This window comes from Sphaeramia orbicularis, chromosome 21 (genome assembly GCF_902148855.1).
Source record: "Sphaeramia orbicularis chromosome 21, fSphaOr1.1, whole genome shotgun sequence".
Taxonomy (NCBI): domain Eukaryota; kingdom Metazoa; phylum Chordata; class Actinopteri; order Kurtiformes; family Apogonidae; genus Sphaeramia; species Sphaeramia orbicularis.
Genome location: NC_043977.1, coordinates 26,728,321 through 26,750,520, shown reverse-complemented (window position 1 = coordinate 26,750,520; position 22,200 = coordinate 26,728,321). Strand labels below are relative to the sequence as shown.

Below are 22,200 nucleotides of genomic sequence, written 5' to 3'. Positions count from 1 at the left end.
CTTTAGTACATTTCCACTGCAGCTGGCCCTTTAACAAACATCTTGGCACTGATGCTTGAAAAAAAAGTGAATGAAATCCAGCCATTCATAAAAATAGGCCAGTGCTGCGCTGTGATTGGTTAAACACCCCCTGGTGAATAATTCATGAGCTGCGGAGACGCCATTGGCTGCGTCCTAAACAGACAGGCTCCATTCACCAATCAGCGTCTGTCTCTGAGTGCCGCTCGAGCCCTGGGGAAAACTGGCCGGGCCATTAACGAAAACCTCAGTCAAGTTTTGTGAGTCGACGGAGGCACATCAGTTTATCAGTGCGCAGACGATTCCACCACTATCGACACGTTGTTTTTTTTTTTAACTGTGGATATTTCTACCGCTTTTGTTTCCGACTGAGAGCACATATAGAGACACAGACAAGGTAAGCAACAACATTTTTAACCGACATATTGCTTTTGTGTAGTCTGGTTGTTACATTGTCCTAACGTTTTTTTAGGCTACAAACGAGCGCACGCCATCTTCTTTAAAGATATTTTACTTAGGCAACCATTTTCTATCGGCTCCAATCTGCGCAAAATAAACAACGGAGCTTGTGTTTGAGCAAAGCGGTGGGTTTGTGTTTGACCTTTGGTTAATCTTGTGGATATGAGCTTTGACTTATCGCTGCGGTCAGGCGACTGTTTGTGATTTTTATGAATGGACGAACCATTTCTTTCCTCCTCCTGTGTTTCCACACGGATCGAGTTTCACTTCATTGAGAAAAACAAGGGAGGGATGGGTGGGGGAAGGGCGGAGGAGGACGAGGAGGAGGAGGAGGAAGAGGGGCGGCACAGGCAGGGGGTGTCGGGTGATCTTCCTCCCCCACCGCGGCCCCCCAGCCCCGTTTGAAACGCAAAAGTTTGCCGCAAATTAGCGAAATCTGCTGCAATGAGAACTATCAGACTGATCAAACTTCCGTCGGAAAACATCGATACACATAATCCTTGCGAACTTGCTGTACTTTTTTTAAATCAACTTTTAAGAACTTTTTGTGTTTTTCTTTTGACGTACAAATCACAAATAAGCTACAGAATAAGCTCCTACTTTGTAGAATATTAAATTACTGGTTTCTTTGTAATTCATCATGCTTTTCGAGCACGTTTCCTCCATATATTTGACATTATTTTATAGCAACAAAACGTGTGTTATCTGCCTCCCACTGCTGTGATTGAATCTGTCATATTTGATCAGTTTTAGACTTTTTGGTGAATTTAGGGATGTAGGTGAGTTCTAAATCATTAACATATGCTCATATTTCTGTAGTATAACTTAACATATTTGCAGCCTTTTCTTTTATGTATTTCACTATTGTTCAGTTAATACCTGCTGTTACTGCTGCACATTGTTTTACTCCTAAAACATATGTTGTTTCTGCTTTTACTGGTGTTTGATGTGTACAATTTGTATTTTTTATATTCTGGTGAATTTATAAGCCTTTTACTTATTTTCTGTTGAATTGTTAAACCAGAAATGAGCTTTGAAATAAAAGTATGCAGCTGATGCTTATTGTTAATTAAATAGCATGTTGTTTATAGTCATGTTCAAGTTAAATTTTAGAGACTGCCTTATTTTCAACCAAGGAAACTTGTTTTAATCTTTGTGCTGTTGCTTTGCTTTGATTGAATATATCCACTAAGACACAGTGTACAGTGACTTCAGATGGCATAAGCTCGGCGCCTGTAATCATTGCCCAGCAGCTATCTTTTATTCGTCATCCATTAACAGGAGATAGAGGAGTGAGTCATATCACTCTGCTGAGGAAGATGTGAGAGCAGAGCTCGGTGATAGTGCCTCTTCTGTGTTATTGTTGCTTAAAGGAAACTTTTTTTTTTTATTCTTGGTGCTTCTAACTTAATGGAGTTGTACTCACAGCAGCAGAGACTCCCCAGCTTTAAGTTCAATTCCAGACACTTTTCAGCTCTCGCTTCTTTTTTTTTTTTTTTTTTTTTTTTTTTTTTTGGTAATGCATGATGTTGTTTTGCTCTCCATAGACTGTAGGCAGACCCAGAACGGTCTCCAAGTCTTCTACCCAAGCTCTCAAAGCTAATTATGCTGAAAACTAGTGCACGCAGATGGTCAGTTAGTGTGGCTTATATAACAGTGCTACATGTGTTTTATAATGACGCTGTGTTTACATTATGCAGGTTCCTTTGACTCTCCATGGCTCATTTCAAAGAGTTGTTTGTTGTTCAAATAAAGGCCTGAGAGAACACAGTGGCCTTTAGTGAAATTTCTTCTTTCTTGCAGGCAAGTTGACATTTTGACATCAGCTTTCTTTTCAATCCTATGCTTTCTAGTGACCCAGAAAGTGGCCCAGGTGGCGCTGTCGCTTTAAAGCGAACAACTCCCCCCTCCCCCTAATATCGGAGTCCCCAGTCACCCAGATATCATGGACGGATTCTATGACCAGCAAGTCCCTTTTATGGTCCCACCCAATGTAAGTAGACACATAGCAGCCGTGCACATCTCATCCCTACACTCATATCAGGGCTCTACATTACAGATGCACCTCCTCAATTGTCAGCATGCGCTTACTTAAATGGCAGACCTATTTACAGTACACATGTCTGCACTGTCCACTGGGACGGGAGTGACCTCTTCTGTCGATGGGTGGATTGGCCTGACATGTCTTCATCTTCCTTTTTGTCAACAGCACAAATCTCAAGTGGAGGAACCGTCTCACAACAGGCCTCTAAACGAAAGGAAGCGGAAATTCATCGACACAGAACTTGCCCAGGACACAGAAGGTATAGATTGTCTGTCTGATCACTTTTTTAAAAACACAATTTTGGAATTTGGATATTTTAATTTAAAATCACACACAGTCAAACATTTTTTGGGAATGTAAACTCATTGTGGTTTTGCTTTTTTGTGTCCTTTCACAGAGCTTTTCCAAGACCTCAGTCAACTACAAGAGATCTGGATTGCTGAAGGTGAGTTTTACTTTTACTTTGAACAGTTTCTAGTCCGCCTTCTGGTACAATAAGCCGTCTATGTTAAATACATTTAGCAGGATTAATCAGTTTTTGAAAAGTTTTACATGTAATGTCCTATTAGTGTGTTGCATAAGGTAGTACTAGGCACATCTGTTATCTTTTAGGTGTACAGGATAAAATTGGGTAAGTTTTGAGATTAAAGATTAACTTGATGAGAATGTGGAATATTCCTATGTTGTGGTAACAACTGGAGCAAGAAGAACAAAGTCCTGTTTATGAGAAACAGTCTGTTTATAGTCGACTACTAGAAGTATTTTTAGTTTATTTCAGTTTTAGAGTTTTTATTGACAATATCACACTTGTATAGATGAATAAAGATGGGTCATTACTGATGGATTTATAGTGTGGTTGGTTTTTCTCACGTGTGATTTTGTCCTGTATCTTCACAGCCCAGGTGCCTGATGACGAACAGTTTGTCCCAGATTTCCAGTCGGATAGCTGTGAGTACCTGACTCTTACTGTTTATCTGAGTGTGAATCTGTTTATGTTCTGAAATGGTTCTTAAAATAAAATTTGTGTTTTTTAATAGTCATGTTCTTGATAAGAATTTTTTTTTTATCTCTGCTTCATTTTCTTTTCTTTTTTTTCTATTTTGAGTTCCATTCACCCTTTTAAAATTCACTCATTTCAGTCTTCAAAACACAGCTCTGGGAAAGGCTGCTCTCCCTCGCTCTCCTCCATTTTGAGTTTAATCAGCCGATTGGCATGGGGCATCACATGAGCCAAGCTCCTAATCTGATTTCACACTTTCCCGCACTCAGGCAGTGCTGCTGGAATGGGCTAGATTCCAGTGGATAGGGCAGCTTCAGAGCTCACTGTTGTAGTTCTCGCCTCCCCAGACTGGCTGTATCCCACTCCCAACCTGCTCCAGACACATACTTGTACTTCATTTTAGGCTACAGCCGAAGGATAGATTTGAATTATGCTCAGCGGGGCATTTTATGATCTTCCCCCTCCCCTTTGGCTTTCCCTCAGTTTATGTTTTCGTCTGATGCGTAGGAGGTGGAGACAGGGTGTGGTTGCTGCCTGTTTTTGCCAGTGAGCTGCAAACTGACCACTAGCCTGCAGTTTAACGCATTATTTAGGCTGATGCTTTGACATGTATGCATTTGTATGCATGCATTGCGTGATGGCATATATAGTCCATAGACTTAAATATGGTTGTGGTTACACATTGAACTGACAGGACGCTGTTTTTGTGCGTGTGGGGGGAAAAAAACAAGTTGTCTGGCAGTTGCTGTTGTTGCCAGGCTGCAGGCCATTCTTCCTCACAAGTCGCCTATTCACCAAGTCTAGGCTGGCAGATACAGCCGGTACCACACCACGCGGTAAATCAGTCCTTTTACTCAGGCCTGAGCTAAGTATGCCTAGAACTTGCTGTAAAGTTTATAGCCTCTGATGGTTGGAGTCGAGGTTATATGAGGTTTCTTCGAGGATAGGCAGCAGAGTATGTGTAAGTAGTGTCTCTCTGTTAATCCACTCTCCGCTCACCAGCCACAGAGTACAAAAAGATGCCTAATCTCCCTCTTATTTGTTTTCCTCTCAGTGTGAGGAGTCTCACTCGAACCATTAGGTTTCACAGTGCACACAGGCGAGCTCACGTGCCCATTGTTAGCCCTGCTTAGGTCCATCAGCACCCCGGGTGATTTATTTGGCTCCTGCTCCTCTGTGCCAAGGGATCCAGTTTCTGGCTGGCTATTATGTGGCGCCCCGGAAACTGCAGCCGATACACAAAGAGCTGCAGCTAGTGTCTAATGGTTACAGCACAAGAGAAGGAAAATCATTCACCACCATTAGATTACAGTCCCACTGATTCATGGATATTGGTATTGGCCCGCCCTAATGGGAATCAGACGAGCAGTTTGATAGCTTTTGTGTGTACAGTGCAGTTAGTATCATGCTACCTAGCAGTGGTGGATAGATGGTTGTTTTCAAAGTCCATAGTCGACTGCCATTAAGGCTGAAGACAAATAGCTGCTAAGTGGTTCTGACAGTCGAGGGAATACACTGACATTGCCCATGCATCAATTTATCAATCAGTTTAAGATGTGGTTAAGATAACTGCTGCACTTCTGTTTATGGCTTCAATTAGGTGATATCTGGAGTTTATCTAATGCACTCAGTATTGTTGTTTCTCTGTTTTCTTCCCTCCTATCTAGTGATGTTTCATGGCCCGCCACCAGCCAAAATCAAACGAGAGCTGACTCCGTCCAAAGAGCTTTCTCCCTGTCGCCAGGACAGGAGTCCCATGCCCTACGGAGAGAAGTGCCTTTACAGCTACAGGTATATTTATTAATAATAATAATAATGATAATGATGATGATGATTAGGCTACTACGGCTATCCTCATTGGTGCAGATGAATGGGTCTGTCTTCATTCTCTACCAAACTTACAGTGTCCTAGCAGTCACTTAATCATATATTGAGTATTTATCAGTGGTTAAAGTAAAGCTGAATTCTCACTGGTAACCCTTGCTCCTTCTTTTCTTCCACAGTGCCTGTGACAGGAAGCCCACTCCTGGGTTCAAGCCATTAACCCCTCCCTCAACACCAGTTTCTCCTTGTGGGCCCACCAGCACAGCAGGAACACATCCACTGAGTGAGCAGACCCCCCCACCACACCCACATGGAGCCAATCCAACTCCAGGTCCACGTCCAGTGCACGTACAACAGCCTATAACTGCGAGTGCTGGAGCCCCCAACCAGCAAGCCCTCCACAGCCTGCCCTTTGCTGTTCCCTGTGCACCCATCAGCCAGGATGCTAACAACTTCACCCCTGAGCACCGGTGAGCATCCGTACTCAGAGATGAACCCACCGACTGGTTGGAGTTGCTTTTCAGTAAAGTGTCTTTGCCAGAATGTTAAAATTACTTTAATACAAAATTAATGTTTTGTGACTCTTTGCTATCTTAAGGTTTCAGAGGCAGATGTCGGAGCCATGTCTACCTTTTCCTCCATCAGAGAGCCAAGGACGCCCACAGTTTTTGCCACAGACCCCCAGCAGCAGCAACAACAATCTGCCATGTGATGGGCGGCCACCGTACCACCGGCAGATGTCGGAGCCTCTGGTGGCCGTACCTCCACAGGGTTTCAAGCAAGAGCTCCTCGACCCACGATACACTGAGCAGGGTGTCCCTACCATGGGCCCCCCAGGACCACCTGCAGGCCCACCTCGACAGGCCACTTTCCATCCCATGGCCATCAAGCAGGAGCCTCGTGACTTCTGCTTTGATTCTGGTAGGTAGTATGATTTGGAAGTGGCTGAAAATGAATTTGGGTGCATTTTTTACCATCTGCACATCACTGTGGGGCTGCGTATCTCCTCTGATCTTGCTCATTATTACTTGGTGAAAAAGTGCTGTGGGAGGGGCTTTGTTTGAGACAACAGGGTGGTGGCTGCGTGACAACACCAGATTTTGGATTAAAAATAAAACAAAAGTGATACTCTAAAAAGGCTAAAAGCAAAATTCCTAAATATCAGATAATAGCTCAGGAAGATAAGTGGTTGACCCCTGCAGGCTAGCTGTATGAATGAAGCTCTGGCGGTGGGTAAGGAATGTGTCAGGGCATGTTTATTCTGGCTAATGGCACATGACTGTGAGTTTTACCGTGCAGCAGAAGCCTGAGCACACAGGTGCTCATTTCACACATGCACACACTCTTAAGTCTAATCTGCATCATTCCTCCCGAGTCATGCCAGCAAAGTAAAAGTGGGTCTTTTAGCTCAGCCTAAGCCTCCAAGGGCAAAAAGTAAATGGGTTATCCAGCCAGGTGCACAGAACCTCTTCACTGAGCCTACCTGGAATAGATCTAGGCCACTGCCCTCAGAGGACAGAGTGACCTGCAGCACAGCACGGCCACTGAAAGAGCCTGGAAATTTCAACTTGACGGTAGAGAAAAAAAGCCTTGTCAGACAGTTGTGTCAGAGATGCTGTTTACTCTTGTCAAATAAATCAGACAAGCCAGAGCAACTCGGTGTATTGTTTGATCCTAACGCCCACACAGCCAGCTGCTGTCCCCGCTCAGCTGCATTAACACCCACTTTTCCTGAAATTCTGCAACAGTTTTTTTTTTTTTTTTTTTTTATCTTCTCTTGCGCATTCACTTCCATATACGCTCCTTTCTTTTCTGCGTAGTGACTGTCCGGCTGGCAGTGATGTAATAACAAATCCTCTTAGCTTCTTATGGCCTTTAAATACCCACGTCACAGATGCCTCACATCTCTAGATGGATGGGAGATATGCATGTTCAGCCAACCAACATGAACATATTGCTTCTACAGACAGGGTTCCTTTTGAAATGTAATCGGTTATAAATTATTAGTCTACCTGGAAAATACTGATATATCAGTGCTGCACTGTAATGTTGGAGCTCTTGTCTGATTTCAGTTCTTTGATTGCATAACTATATACTGTGCTTCATTTAAAATCTATATTTATTGTTATTATTTGCAACTATGTCCAAAAGGTTTGTCTTTGCCACCATGCAACATGGGCACAATTCACACACAAATAAAATACAGGGCAAAACAATCAGGAAAATTAAATAATATAAATTCAAAGATTGGCTGAAAAAAAAAAAATCAGTTCATATGTATGTTCCTTTCTCTGGGTTTCGTCCTTCATGACTACTTCCTGTAGCTTCTTCTCTAATGTGAGGACAACAAGGGACACAGACTTAAGAAAAACCTTGATTGATCTCTGGTTGTCTTATCTGTAGACAGGAAACAGAGTAATGGGCGGAGGGGTTCGTATAGCAGAGACGCAACAAACGGAAGACAGACTTTGACCCCTCAGGGTGAGGACTGGCGTAACTTGATTGTCATTGAGATTTAATACAGCAACCATGGTGCTAATCCTATTTAAGGGCTTGGTGGACATGCAAGCAATGTTGTGTGCTGTTCGGTGTTCTCTGGGATCTGGGCTTTAGTCCACTCTTAGGTGTGTGTGTGTTGGGGGAGGGGGCCCAGCTGTTGACGCTGCAGACGAACACAACAAAGTGGTAGGACAGCTAAAGGCCAAACACGTCTCAATGTTTTTGTGTTTTTATGATTAACATGAATTGGACCAATCACAATAAACTGAGTGAACCATATAGTCATTAGAGCTTTTTATTGCTGTACTTGCACAGCAGCAGCGCCCCAAATATATCTGTCAGCTGCAGGGCGGATGTTGATGTATCACACAGTTGATATGACAGTAAAGTTGTGATTATTCTGGTCTAAATTTATACGCCCATGTTCTTTGTTTACAGAAGTGCCTAACTGTCAGTCAACGTTTGGGAGAACAGGGAGCTTCTACCAAAATAACCATGAAAGTAAGTTCATCATACTGCATGCTTTTGTCTCTTTATGTCTCAGTTGTTTGAGTTATTTCATTAGTCCTTTCTTTTGTGGCTCTGAGTCTTGTGACTTTGAGGGAACAAATGCACTTCAGTTTTAGCTTGCCTAAAGAATACTGGTCAGCAGCGTACAAATTTCAAGGCGTAGTGAATCCATCGGTGTGTAGCTTTCTCCACACAAAGTCGATTCCTCACATCAGCAGCTGGCAGAGGCCCAGTATATTGCAACCTCACACTCTTGGGAAACTGTCCAACTATATTGCTTTGTATGCACTTTGAATCTCTGGGAGGAAGGTGGTTACTGGGCTCCATTTTTCCCACAATCTGTTATACAGATCTGATTAACTATGCATGTCTTCCTTTAATTTCAGACTTCTCCTTCGACAGAGATCCTCAACTATACTTTGACGACACTTGTGTGGTCCCCGAAAGATTAGAAGGTGAGACTGAGGAACTTATGTTCTTTCTTTAACCTCTCTAAAGTTCCGTTAGCTGTGTTGCAGTAAGTTCTGAAATCTTCCAAAAATAAGAATGCCTATTTATATCAACTGGTTTAAAGTGAATAAATTAGTTTTACTTTTGATAATGGTTTAAATACAAGGGGACGAATACAATATCATACCTTAAGATCAAGGACAAAATAGGTGCAAATCTATTTTATTGATATGTTTTATTTTATAAATTATTTAACATTCTCTGTAGTAAACAGCTGATAATTTCACAATTTCTCAAAATTTTCAAGGGGGAAGGAGGGGTAGCGTATTTACAGATTTTTAACCTAACTTATTTCTAACTCAAACCAAACAATACAGACCACACTAAATACGGCCTGAACTACTGTGAGCGTTTTCTGCAGAATCTTTCCACTGCTCACGGTGCATAATGAACTGCAAATCCACTTCACAGTCACCATCTGGCAGGAATGTATCACCACACTGTGACTGTGGTGTAGTGCTGTACTGATTGACACTTTTCTATCTCTCTCCCCACTTCTGCCTCTCCATCTTCTCCCTTCCCCTTCTTTCCACTCACAGGAAAAGTAAAACAGGAGCCTTCTGTGTATCGTGAAGGTCCTCCCTACCAACGCCGTGGCTCCCTGCAGCTCTGGCAGTTCCTGGTCACTTTACTGGATGACCCGGCCAATGGCCATTTCATAGCCTGGACCGGTCGCGGCATGGAGTTCAAACTCATAGAACCCGAGGAGGTCAGTCTCCACTATTCAGAATTAGTACAACCACTACAACTTTATAAACTATGGATTGTATGTTTTTTATTCAATACACTTGTAACTGACAGCAGCTCTTTATATGTGTGTCTTGTGTTGTCAGGTGGCTCGTCGCTGGGGCATCCAGAAGAACAGACCAGCCATGAATTATGACAAACTGAGTCGCTCCCTGCGTTACTACTACGAGAAGGGCATCATGCAGAAGGTAAAGGCACGTTCACCCTTTTCTTTTCTCTTAAGGGATGATAGGAGGTAATAGAGGAAACCAATAGTATTTGGAACTGATACAGGCTTACATTTATAGGTGTAAATATTTAACTCCAACAGAGAAATTTATTGAAATGCCTTTCAAATTAAAGTATAATTTAGTGATTTTTTCCACATTATTTATTGTTAGTGTGATATTCAAGTAATCAGATGTGGGCAGATATCACATTTGATTATAAAAATTGGATTCTTAAGGCCTTTGTTTCAAATTAAAACACAGAAGGGTAATGTACAACATACTGAAGCACTGGTGACAGTGATCTGGCAGTAGCAGGCTGCCACAGTACAATGTATACAAAGGAAACCCTGCTGGGATCCAGGCATCATGCCCAGTTTTACTAAATCTAATATATTTTCTGCTTTTGCTTCACATTTTACCACCTTACTTAAATCAGGATCAATAAAGTGAGTCAAATATGTTCTCTTTATTTCCCAGGTGGCTGGTGAGCGGTACGTGTATAAGTTTGTCTGTGACCCAGAGGCTCTGTTCTCCATGGCCTTCCCTGACAACCAGAGGCCCAACCTGAAGGCAGACCCCGACAGCCTCCCCGGCCTGGACGATGACACAGTGCCCCTCACCCATTATGATGAAACAGCTCCGTATCTGCTGGATGCAGGGGAACAGTGTGTGGCAGCCTTGCCCTTCCCGGACGGCTATGGCTACTAATGCTTTGTGGTCCTGATGCACAACACACATGTACACACAGACACTCCTTATGTCTCTGGACGCCCACTCCAGGCTTTCTACCTGGAGCTGGAACTGCTGAGCAGCATGAAGAAAAAAAGTCTCATGCTCTGCTCTTTCAAGTTTCACTCTCCTCCCTGGAAAACCTTCGTACAGTCTGACTCCGTAAGGTCCCTGGCTAAGAAGAATGAGGGAAAAACCTGCAACAGCTCTTCTGCTATGCCATCTAATGAGAGAGAGAGAGGGAGAGACCATCATGAAAACAGTTCTGCCCACCTTACAAGATTCCTGAAGTAAGGCAAGAGGCTGCTGTTGCTGTGGAGACCAAACAAAGCAAGGCCCAAGGCCTCCAACTTTAAAAGAACTGCCAGACCCCCCTTTGTACAAGACTGCAAGAGTTGTTACATTTCTGATTTTGTGACAATCTGCTTTTATTAAAACAATCAAATATCCAACAGAGCAAAATATTTAAAATCTAAGATATTCTAACTGCAGCACTATTCTATAGTTGCCTTTTTGGGTCCCCCATTTTCATGTCACTGCATTTTAACTACAAGATCCGTCAAAGGGCTTTAATTTGCAAAAACGGATTGACAAACAACCCACAACATATTCAAAACCCACAAACCACTTTGTTTTCTGTAGATATTACTTTTTTGAAAATATGCCTGGTATGTTCTGTTGACAGTTTAGAGACCCAGAGCTCAGGATTCTGGGATGTTGCTGTATTTCAGGCTAGTTGGTTGGGCTGTTCTCTCGTGTAAATGCTACGTTCTTTAACTGTTCTGCCCGTGTAAGAGATTGTATCTGCTTCCCTTTAGAGACTGCATAACATGGTAGGGGCCCACAGTCTACACAGTACACTCCTCTTCACATCTGTTCATCACTGCTGGGTCCTTTTGTTGATCGAGGTCAGTGCTAGAGCCCGACCGGTTCTGGATTTCTGGGGCCACTATACAGGATTATATATACACGTATAAACTGTTTTTACTATGATCTCTCAAAAGTGGCCATCAAACCCCTGGCACAAATATTCTACAGTTTAACAATAAACCTTCTTATCCAAAGTCTGACATGTGCACTGAACAGTAAACTTCACTACTTACAAATAACTAAGCAAACAAAAACAAACTCAACAAAATGTATAACTTGAATTAAGAAATTAACCATTTATTACTGCATTATATGTTCTATAAATCAAGGTTTTGATATCAACACTTATCCAAAAGCGTATACACCAATATCTGTGATGGGCCCATACTGATGAATCGGTCGGGTTTTAATTAGCGCTCCTCCGTTACAAAGTACATATTTTTCCCTGAGCGGCTAATGAAATCATGTATGATAAACGGTTATGTTGCTCCTTTTTTTTGTATTTCTGTCTGGGTGCTTGATGTTTCCTTGGCCGTGTACTAGTTCCTCTGATGCACCAATGTATGGCAGGAGCATCAGGACCTTGCATGCAAAAAAAGAAAGGGGTGACATTTTGACACCATTTTTGGACACCTCTCTGCCAATCACAAGTTGTCAACAAGAGGCCTCCGCTTCTATTTGCATGGTGTAATCAGTCAAGACTGTGTGTTCACCAACATATCGCTTTACTGTCTTTGGACAAAGAAGATATTTGTGATATTCTGCAAATTTTTTTTTTTTTTTTGTGTTCATTTTGTTTCTGAACGGGGGCAAAGACAAACTTATATAAAGTATATATTTTTGCTATAAGGCTGCATTTGTTTTGATTTTAATGTATAAGCTGTATAGTTCTGGCTCTAATAGATATGTACCTTTTTAAAAAACTGTCCTTATTAAAACTTACCCTCATCCTTATGATGCTACTACTGCAGACTGTTTCTTTAAGAGGCTTCTGTATTGGGTTGGAGCGTGTATGTGAAGATGTTATTATCTTGGCTGTAAAGTATGTGTGTAAAGGCCAGAGTTCCAGCGAAGGCTACAGTAGAGACGCACGTTAAATCATGAGATCCTTCCCATACACAGGGATTGTCTGCACTTGTATAGGCTTCAGTCCCCTCCCCTCACAATGTGTTTCTTACACTGCTGAGTTTATGATAATCTGTACTGGGTACAATAAACGGTCCTCTATGCTTCACTGCTTGCAGTCCTGGTGTGTTTCATCATTTTGTCCACCCCCTCCCCTTCCAGCCTACAGTCAGCCAGCTGACAGGCTGCTGTGGTCTGGCAGTAACTGTGCTTGACCTGGCTCATTTCACATGAGTCACATGCTTCTCCTGGCTCTTTGCAATACATTTCTGGGTAAATGATTACTTTGTTCTAACCCACAGAGAATGTGTTGTGAGACATGTCCGTGTAACTGTAGAAAACACTTATCTCATGTGTTTCAATTTCTTAGCCAGGAAATTCATGTTGAATCTCCAGTCAGTCAGTGAATGCACATGACGTTGGTGGTTTGAGGTGTTTAAAGCACAAACTTGGCTGTTAGTTTTATGTAGTTTTGGAATGAACAGACATTTTACAAATCTTAAAGAAGTTAAATGTACAATAACTGAAGGGTAAAGAACAGAAAATGGCTATTTGAACATTTTTGGACTGATTATTTTAACATATTCATGGCCAACTATGACTCAGCAGTAAATAATTTACAGTTTTAGCACTAGACTGATAAATAGCTCCAAAATATTCTGGACAGACATTGCAGTTAATTTGAGTTGGTGGAATTATTCATTCAAGGATCAGACTTGTTTGAAAGAAATATGTAAAATACATGAAACATACTCTACACAATAACTATGAGATTAAATTACACGTTGAATCCTGTTAAATCTGCACAACAAATGAATGTAGTTTTATGTTTTGAGTTGAAAATAGTACTGGCTGTTAATGAAGAACAATTAAATTCACCAGTAACAGTGAACATCTAAACCATCCATAATTTTAGGATGGCATATATTTACTATTAATACCACAACTACTACTACTGCTGCTCATAATGTTTACCTTTTGATGCATTAGCTTTTTCATTGAACATTTCAGATGTAAAATTAGATATTTCACTGTAATGAGAACATTTTACCTTTTGTGCTTAAAGCAGGGGTGTCAAACTCATTTTAGTTCAGGGGCCACATTCATCCCAATATGATCTCACATAGGCCAGACCAATAAAATAATTGCAATAATTAATAGTCTGTTATTAATAGCCTATAAATATTGACTATTCCAAATTTTTCTCTTTGTTTTAGTGCAAAAAAAAAACCTCTTATAACTTAATAACTTATAAATTAGGACAATATTTACATTTACAAACTATCCTTTCATAAAAATGTGAATAAGCTGAAAAAAATGAATTTCTGAAGAAAAATAAGTGCTATTTTAACAATAATATGCCTCAACTTATCATTTACATGTGTACGTTACAGATCGGATCCACAAACATTTAGTAACAGGCAGAATATTGTTAAAATTGCACTTTTTTTTGCACATTTTCTTTAGACATTTGAAGAAGTTCATATTTGCTCAGGTTATTCACATTCTACTGTTAAAAGATAGTTTGTAAATGTAAATATTTTTTGTGTGTAATGTTATTTTTTTGCACATTAAACCAAGAAGATCATTTGGAGTTAAAATGTATAGGTTATTATGCTATTACTTTACTTTAGAACAAATTGCTCTGTATGTGGAACCTGAGCTAAAACGATTTTAACATGCTTGATTGTTGATATCTTCCGTGTAATTTTTGCAGTTTGTAAATTCATCCCGTGGGCTGGGTTGGACCTTTTTCCAGGCTGGTTTTGGCCCACGGGCCGCATGTTTGACACCGCTGTCTAAAAGTCAAATTAGGTAAGAAACTGTATAAATGTAATTATCTTGTTAGGTTATTTGTTGACATTTGCTATGTGCTAAAAATGCCCAAATCAGTTTAACATCATTACATAAGAGTATCATTTTCATAGTTTTAATTACGCAGATGTACTTATACTACTGCTTGGTAGTTTAACTCTTTGATGCATGAATTATGAGAACCTTTGTCAAGATTCTTTTTCCTGAGTGTTTTTATGCCTATTTAGGCATGAAAAAAACAATGTGATTACATTTTTTTTAATGAACCTATTTTTTATGGCGTTACTAATATGTTCAAGATGTGTTTAATTTCTGAAGCAAAGAAACATGTATTAAAACGCAATATCAGAAAGTGATATACTGTGTGAAAACTATGAGATAAGAACATTTTTAATGCAGCTAATCTGATTTTTTCTCACATTTTATCATACTCTAATACTTGTTATTACTCACTTCACAGAGCAGTACATTTTGAATATATTTTGTTATTACTAGTGTACATGGCAATTGCTATTTTGTTTTGATCACCTTAATTTATTAATGTATTTGCTCAGATATTAGTTCCTTGTACACAAAAAATGCTTAATTCTTACTATTGCTCAAAACAAATAAATGAATACAGGGTGGGGAAGCAAAATTTACAATATTTTGAGGCAGGGATTGAAAGACAGTGTATGACCAATTAGTTTATTGAAAGTCATGAGAATTTATTTGCCACAAGAAAATTGACATAATAGAAAATGTTTTTATTCTATGTGTCCTCCTTCTTTCTCAATAACTGCCTTCACACACTTCCTGAAACTTGTGCAAGTGTTCCTCAAATATTCGAGTACAACAACTTCTCCCGTTCTTCTTTAATAGTATCTTCCAGACTTTCTCGTAATAGTTTTGCTCATAGTCATTCTCTTCTTTCCATTATAAACAGTCTTTATGGACACTCCAACTATTTTTGAAATCTCCTTTGGTGTGACGAGTGCATTCAGCAAATCACACACTCTTTGACGTTTGCTTTCCTGATTACTCATATGGGCAAAAATTTCTGAAAAGGTATGGATAATAGTGTTAGGTATGATTATGACATCAATATATGTTTGGTTTCAAAACAATTGACATAGTGCCTGCTGAGAAAAAACAACTAAATGTTCATTGTAAATTTTGCTTCCCCACCCTGTAAATAAATGAATAATATGCAAAAAAACTTTTTTTTGAAGACAACTGTTAATTAAAGTCAAATAACATCTAGCAACTGATTTACACTCAAACATGTTAGCCCAGATCAGGTTTTTCAAGAACAGCAAAGTTACTGTAACGGTATGAATTGCAGTGTTTGGGATGATGCATAAGTGTCCACTGTGTTGGCTGATATGGAACTAAAACAACAAAATCCATGAATACATAAGAGAAAAGCTGGAGAGTAGCTGTCCACTGGAGTGACCACTATGCATGACAGGGTTCAACTAGAAAAGCAGACCTCCGCCAAGGCAGATCATAACCCCCTCCGATCAACACCAAAATTGAATCATTTGTTCCTTGTGCCAGTATCAACATTTCCTGAAAATTTCATCCAAATCCATCCATAACTTTTTGAGTTTTCTTGCTAACAGACAGACAAACCCAGATGAAAACATAATCTCCACCGTTACACTTGGTGGAAGTAATAATACTCATGAGGGAAAACTATTTGAATCATAAAAAAGACTATACCAGTGCCTACAATTATAAAAGTATTGTGCCAGAATTGTCTTGTAAAACACCTACAGGGTTAATTTTTTTCTTGAGGAAACATCTGGTACATGATGGTATCTGATTTGTGAAGCTTTAGACTCAGGCATTGTTTTGATGACCAGCAACACTTTGTCTGGTGTTGAGTCAGAGCCTTATCAACCGGAGTGTAAAAGCCAAGCCATGGTCTCCAGTAACAGCCTGGCAGGCATTTCTCTATTGATTGAGAGAGGATAGGAAAGTGCCTTGAATGCTATGAAAGGCCTTTTAGTACGCTCATGGGAAGTGCCCTGCCCTGATATTGTAAGTAAATGTTGCCATCACTCATAACAGATGCGTTTTTGATAAACCTGATCCCTGCCTGTCTTTTGTGCTTTGTTTGGAGTCAGTTGATGCAGGTGTATTGGTAGCCTGGGACATGGTGGATTTAGAAGAGTCCACTTATTTAACAGACATCCCTGTAGCGCCACATTATGTAATAATGGTGCAATATGTAATAATGTAAGAATTTTTCACCTCATTATGTAATAATGCCACATTTTGTAATAAAATTCTTGAACACATTTTGTAACACTGGAAAAAATCAAAATCTTGCCATGTGTATTTTTCTCATTTCTAGTCAAAATATCTCCTCACACTTAAAATGAGACATAATCACCTAAAGCACAGGTGTCAAACATGCGGCCCGGGGGCCAAATCTGGCCCGCCAAAGGGTCCGATGTGGCCCCGTAGGATGAATTTGTGAAATACAAAAATTACACTGAAAATATTAACAATCAAGGATGTCAAAATCATTTTAATTCAGATTCCACATACAGACCAATTAGATCTCAAGTGGGTCAGAACCAGTAAAAAAACTATCATATTAAACCTATAAATAATGAAAACAGCAAATTTTCTCGTTATTTTAGTGTAAAATAGTAAAATTACATGAAAATGTTTATACTAAAAAACTGTTATTTGACAAAAAATGTGAAAAACCTGAAATGTCTTAAGATAAGTAAATGCAATTTTACCAATATTCTGTCTGTTATTAAATGTTTCGTGTATTTGTAATTATAATGTAAGTTGTAATGCACAAGTGTAAAGGATAAACAGATAATCTGAGGCACAGTATTGTTAAAATTGCACTTGTTTTTTTTTAAGATGTTTCCAGTTCATGTTATTCAGATTTTTGTAGATGTTAACATTATCATAATTTGATTTTGTTTTTTTCACTGTTATTATTTTACTGGTCCGGCCCACTTGAGATCAATTTGGGGAGGAAGTGGCCCCTGAACTAAAATGAGTTTGACACCCCTGACCTAAAGAGTAACTTTTCACTGAGATATAAGAACTTATTTTTAGACAATAGGTCTTGAAAATCTTATTTCAAGAAATCTTACCAAGATAATTTTCACTTGTTCCATTGGCAGATTTTTTTTTTTTGCTTAATTCAAGCAAAAAGATTTCTTGAAATAAGATTTTCAAGATCTATTGTCTAAAAATAATTTCTTATATCTCACTGAAAAGTTACTCTTTAGGTGATTATGTCTTATTTTAAGTGTGATGAGAGATTTTGACTAGAAATAGAAAATACCCTTGGGAAGATTTTGATTTTTTCCAGTGAATAAACTTTGCCGCATTTTATAAATAACTTAAATGTATAGTGTCTTCTAAATTTCAGTGCACCAGTAAGTTTCTTGTCAATAATACTTAATTAGTGCAGCTTTTATCTGTAGCTTGCAAACACATTCTCCATTATAATGAATACAGTTACATTTGATTTAGATTTGATCAATGAAACATCCTACTATTTTTTTTTTTTTTTTTTTTTTTTTAATGAAGTCTAATTAAGCTGGAATGCATACAGTTGTTCTGCTGGTATGATGGTTTTTCCAATCAAGGCATCAATTTTGACTGTATATTACATAACGCTCCAAATTATTACATTTCCTTAAAAAAAACCCCGGTGCTATAACCAAATTTTGTAATAATTGTTGCTGTATGTAATAAGTTATTACAAAATGCATTCAAGAATTTTATTACAAAATGTTAATATTACATAATGGGGTGAAAAATGATTACTTAATTACCTATTGCACTGTTATTACATGATGCAACGCTAAATCATATTACTCAGTAGTCAAATCTTGTTTCTTCTCTAAACTCTAAAAGTCATATATACACCTGTTATCGAAGGCTTAGAGCAGAGGTGTCAACCAGCCCATATGATCTGAAATGGGTCAGACCAATAAAATATTGACATAATAAGCTAGAAATAATGTCAACTCCAAATTTTCTCTCTGTTTTAGAGTGAAAAAAGTTAAATTACAGTATGAAAATATTTACATCTACAATATATCCTGAACAACCTGACATCTCTTTAGAAAAATAAGGACAATTTAACAGTATCATGCCTCAGCTTATCATTTATACATGCGCATTACAGTTTCATCACAGTGGATCTAAGGCACCGAACATTAAGTAACAGGCAGAAAACTGTTAAAATTGCACTGACTTCTCTTCAGACATTTCAGGTTGTTCATATTTGTTCAGATTATTCACATTTTTTGTAAATAATTTGTAAATTTTCATGTAATTTTACTTTTTTACACTAAAAAAAAGAGAAAAATTTGGAGTTGTCATTATTTATAGGCTATCATGATAGTATTTTACTGAACTAAAATGAGCTTGATACCCTTCATTGTTAATATCTTCAGTGTAAATTTTCCATTTCACAAATTCATTTCATGAGCCGGATTGGACCCTTTGGTGGGTCGGTTTTGGTGCACAGGCTATATGTTTGACATCCCTCACTTACGGGATGTACTCAGTTGGAATAATCCTACCACTGGGTGACTGAAGGCTGGGATGGCCCCCTCCTCCCTTCTTCTATCTGTGTGTTGCTTTACTGAAACTGTCCCTTGGTACCTTCCAGCTGCAGCTACACACTAATAAAGAATTTTCTTTTGGCCATTTTAATACCGTGGTGAGCTTTCTCACATGCATGTTCAGCTATAACTTCTGTCCCAACATTAGGGACTATTAGGGACTATTGCTGTGTCCAATATGAATGTGATAAACTAAGTCTGGATATAGGTGTGGCTATGCAAGATTACTTCCTTTGGTTCTGGTTCTAGTTTTGTTCTTATGTGGTGGAACCAACCATGATTTTGTCCCCATTACAGCATCTGAAATAAACCTACAGTCAGACTTCAACATTCTTTTATTTGTTGTTCGTTACAAAAGTAGGTAGAGACCAGGCCATTGGTTTTACTACTGTTTTTACAGATTACCAATTATCCAGTTAAAATGGAGCGAATAATTACAATAATTATATATATTATAATTACTTCACCCGAGTAATGTAACTCATCCCATTTGATTATTTTGTAATGTTCTTCTATTACAGATTAAAATTCACTAAAAAGGCTGAAATTTCTACAAATTCATTTGAACTAACACAATACAGTGATGTCTGAGAACTTTTCTGATTACAAAGAGGTAATATTATTGAATATCCAGAATTAAAAGTGTTCTTGTCCAACAACATGACCACTTTCCCGATGGATAGATTTGACAAAAACAATAATCATTTACAAAAAAACCCCAAAACATTTAGAGATAAAGCTTTTGTAATGGCAACATATTTGTTTCCTTCCGTAACTGTAAATGATTACAATTACAATCATTTGGAATTTAATTACATGGTGTTACATATAATTAGTTACTCCCAAATACTGGTGATACTAAAATTAAAACTTGTAAATAGTTAATGTATATTAAAACTAAACAGGCCATAGAGCTTGTTTTTGACCCATTACACTGGTATTTTTAAAAGCACTGATTAAAACACAAACAGAACATGATATGAAGTCAATGGAGCAAAAAGATCAACAAAGCAATGAAAATGATAGATTCCAGCACCAGTGAGATTTGACTAAAAGTAGTGTACATCTTTACTCTGCAGTTGGTAATATTATGGTTAAAATAATGAAACTATTGTTATTCAATGTCTTTATGTGCAGTGGAGTCAGAACTATACATTAATTATTACAATAATGAATCTGTCTATGCATATTTTATAAAATAAAAGCAAAAAATTGTGAATAAGTTTGGTACAAATGCCAAAATTGTTAACCACTGAAACAACTGTGGGTCTGTGAGCACAATAAATAAAACAAATATTCATTGTAAACCATAAATGTCTGTGTCAAACAACAGCAGATGAATAAATACATCCATTTTTTGAGAACTTTCAGTTTAGGGGCTGGGGAACTTTAGGATTTCTGGAGCAAATAATCACCTAAAATGCCCCCTCTCTGCTTTCTAGTCTGCTTTGTAACATACTATGATCCTGCTGTCCTCAGCATTGAGTCATATCCTGATATAAAGGTCCTGGTCCATTTAACAGGGGCTAGTAAACTTTGTGTCCTGTCAGGTCATCTTGGAAATGTTCCATCACTGATACAGACTTCCTTCTGCTTGTGCAAGAGTGAGGTATAGTATGGCTAAAGCATGTTATGTTGAGAGAAGATTGAAGGCTGTATATATAGGGCTGCACCATAAACATCACACTAAATCAATGTATACACAATTACAGGGTGCTTGATACATAGCCTTAGGCAGAGCAGAGAGAAAAATGAACAAGCAAATGGGTAGTCCATCAACATATACTGTAGAAGGCCTACACCACACAGCCATAGCCTCTACCAAGTAAATTATTGATCTACATATTATACATGGCAACTGAAGCATACTAAGGTTTTAGCTTTGAATCTTTAACCCAAAGGAGGCACTCAGTGTAAATACACACATAAAACCATTTTACTGTGGTTCAGATTGAACCACTCTGTTCTGGTTATGACTACAGAGAAATGTGGGTCATTCTGCTGGGAAGGGAACAGTACAAATCTTTCACATTTTCTGGCCAACATGCTGTTTTCGCACAATCCTAATTACCATGGTGAGACCATGGTCCTAAAAACTGTGTTACATAACTGATCTCTCACAACATGTACACAAACACACTCACCACCCACTTCATGTCAATCTCCATGAAGGCTCATTGAACACAAAGCATGGCTGCCCTCTGCTGGATGACAGCGGCCACTACTCTACATACTCTAGAATACGAGGACCAATTATAGTTTTTTTTTTTTTGTTTGTTTTTTTACTAGATATATTATACATTACTAATAGTAGCTCTGTCAGTCTGGTGATTTCGGTAAATTATTAGTTTCCAAATGTTCAGTCTTGACTCGGACACTTCCGGTTTGCTGCACTTCACACAATTTGCATCAAGAGAAAAGAGCATCACTACCAGTCGTTAAATGGGAGAAATCTACATATAGTCTCATAGCATAGTAGCTCAAGTCGTTTATTTATTTATTTATTTGCCAAATTGTGATATCTGCGTAACTTTACTGTCCAAACACTGCTGCTTCATTTTATACAGATATCACAATTTGTCCAAAAGTATGACTTAAGCTATTATGTTATGAAGCTAGCCATATGTTAACCTGTCTACATGTCAGATTACCTGATTTAAATACAAAAACACATTTTGTTTATAGTTTTGTTTTGTTTTTTTGTAGCTGGCTATCTCTAGAATTTGTGGCAAGGTTTGTGTTTTTTCTTCCAGTGAAGTTAAATTTAGATGCAACACAGCTGTTTACAAATATGTAAATTATCGAAATTGACAGGAAAATGCATGTTAATTCTGCATGTGTTGTATTTTGCTGCAAGATCTAGGTTGAAAAATGTGAGCTGTTATTGTTTTGAGCGGGAAAAAATTCAAACATTAAAACTATATACAGCTACAAAAATAATTAAGCCAAAACACATGCTTGGTTGACTAGAAAGGAGAAGAAAGTTATGATGACGGATGTGTTATTGATAAAGTTGGACAAAAACGGACTGTTTTAGCCCCTGTAGGTCATGACCAATCAACTAATTAGTTGATGCCTCTCCGCTATTTTAGTCAAGTTAGCCCAAGTGTTAACAGCTGAAGAAAATTCAGTTCAGAGGCTGCAGCAGTTTGTGGTGTGTTTAAGTTTTTCCCCACAGTGAATATGATGCCACGACAGGTAAAAACAAACAAACAAAAAAAACGTTAAACGTTTAAGATAACGTTA

The 22,200-nt window shown here is 38.6% G+C and overlaps 1 protein-coding gene across 2 annotated transcripts; it reads left to right on the top strand.

Annotated features, from left to right (window-relative positions):
* The first annotated feature begins 258 nt into the window (after positions 1–258).
* Positions 259–12,662, top strand: etv5a (ETS variant transcription factor 5a). Of its 2 annotated transcripts, none has more exons than XM_030124407.1 (13): positions 259–415; positions 2,331–2,470; positions 2,687–2,780; positions 2,919–2,966; positions 3,419–3,469; positions 5,189–5,312; positions 5,525–5,815; positions 5,944–6,266; positions 8,283–8,345; positions 8,741–8,809; positions 9,404–9,573; positions 9,698–9,799; positions 10,298–12,662. In XM_030124407.1, exons 2-13 carry the CDS (start codon positions 2,423–2,425, stop codon positions 10,526–10,528), a joined length of 1,614 nt encoding a protein of 537 aa, XP_029980267.1. In that variant the 5' UTR covers positions 259–415; positions 2,331–2,422; the 3' UTR covers positions 10,529–12,662. The 2 variants fall into 2 exon arrangements, with proteins under 2 accessions (XP_029980267.1, XP_029980266.1); XM_030124406.1 differs by having other exon boundaries at positions 9,698–9,805.
* Positions 12,663–22,200: the final 9,538 nt, after the last annotated feature.

What these genes read in the sequence shown, in the direction of transcription:
- etv5a (XM_030124406.1), top strand. Translation starts at nt 2,423, where the DNA reads ATGGACGGATTCTATGACCAGCAAGTCCCTTTTATGGTCCCACCCAAT. An exon ending in AACTTCACCCCTGAGCACCG is followed by an intron (nt 5,816 to 5,943) that starts GTGAGCATCCGT and finishes TGCTATCTTAAG; the next exon opens with GTTTCAGAGGCAGATGTCGG. An exon ending in TGACTTCTGCTTTGATTCTG is followed by an intron (nt 6,267 to 8,282) that starts GTAGGTAGTATG and finishes CTTTGTTTACAG; the next exon opens with AAGTGCCTAACTGTCAGTCA.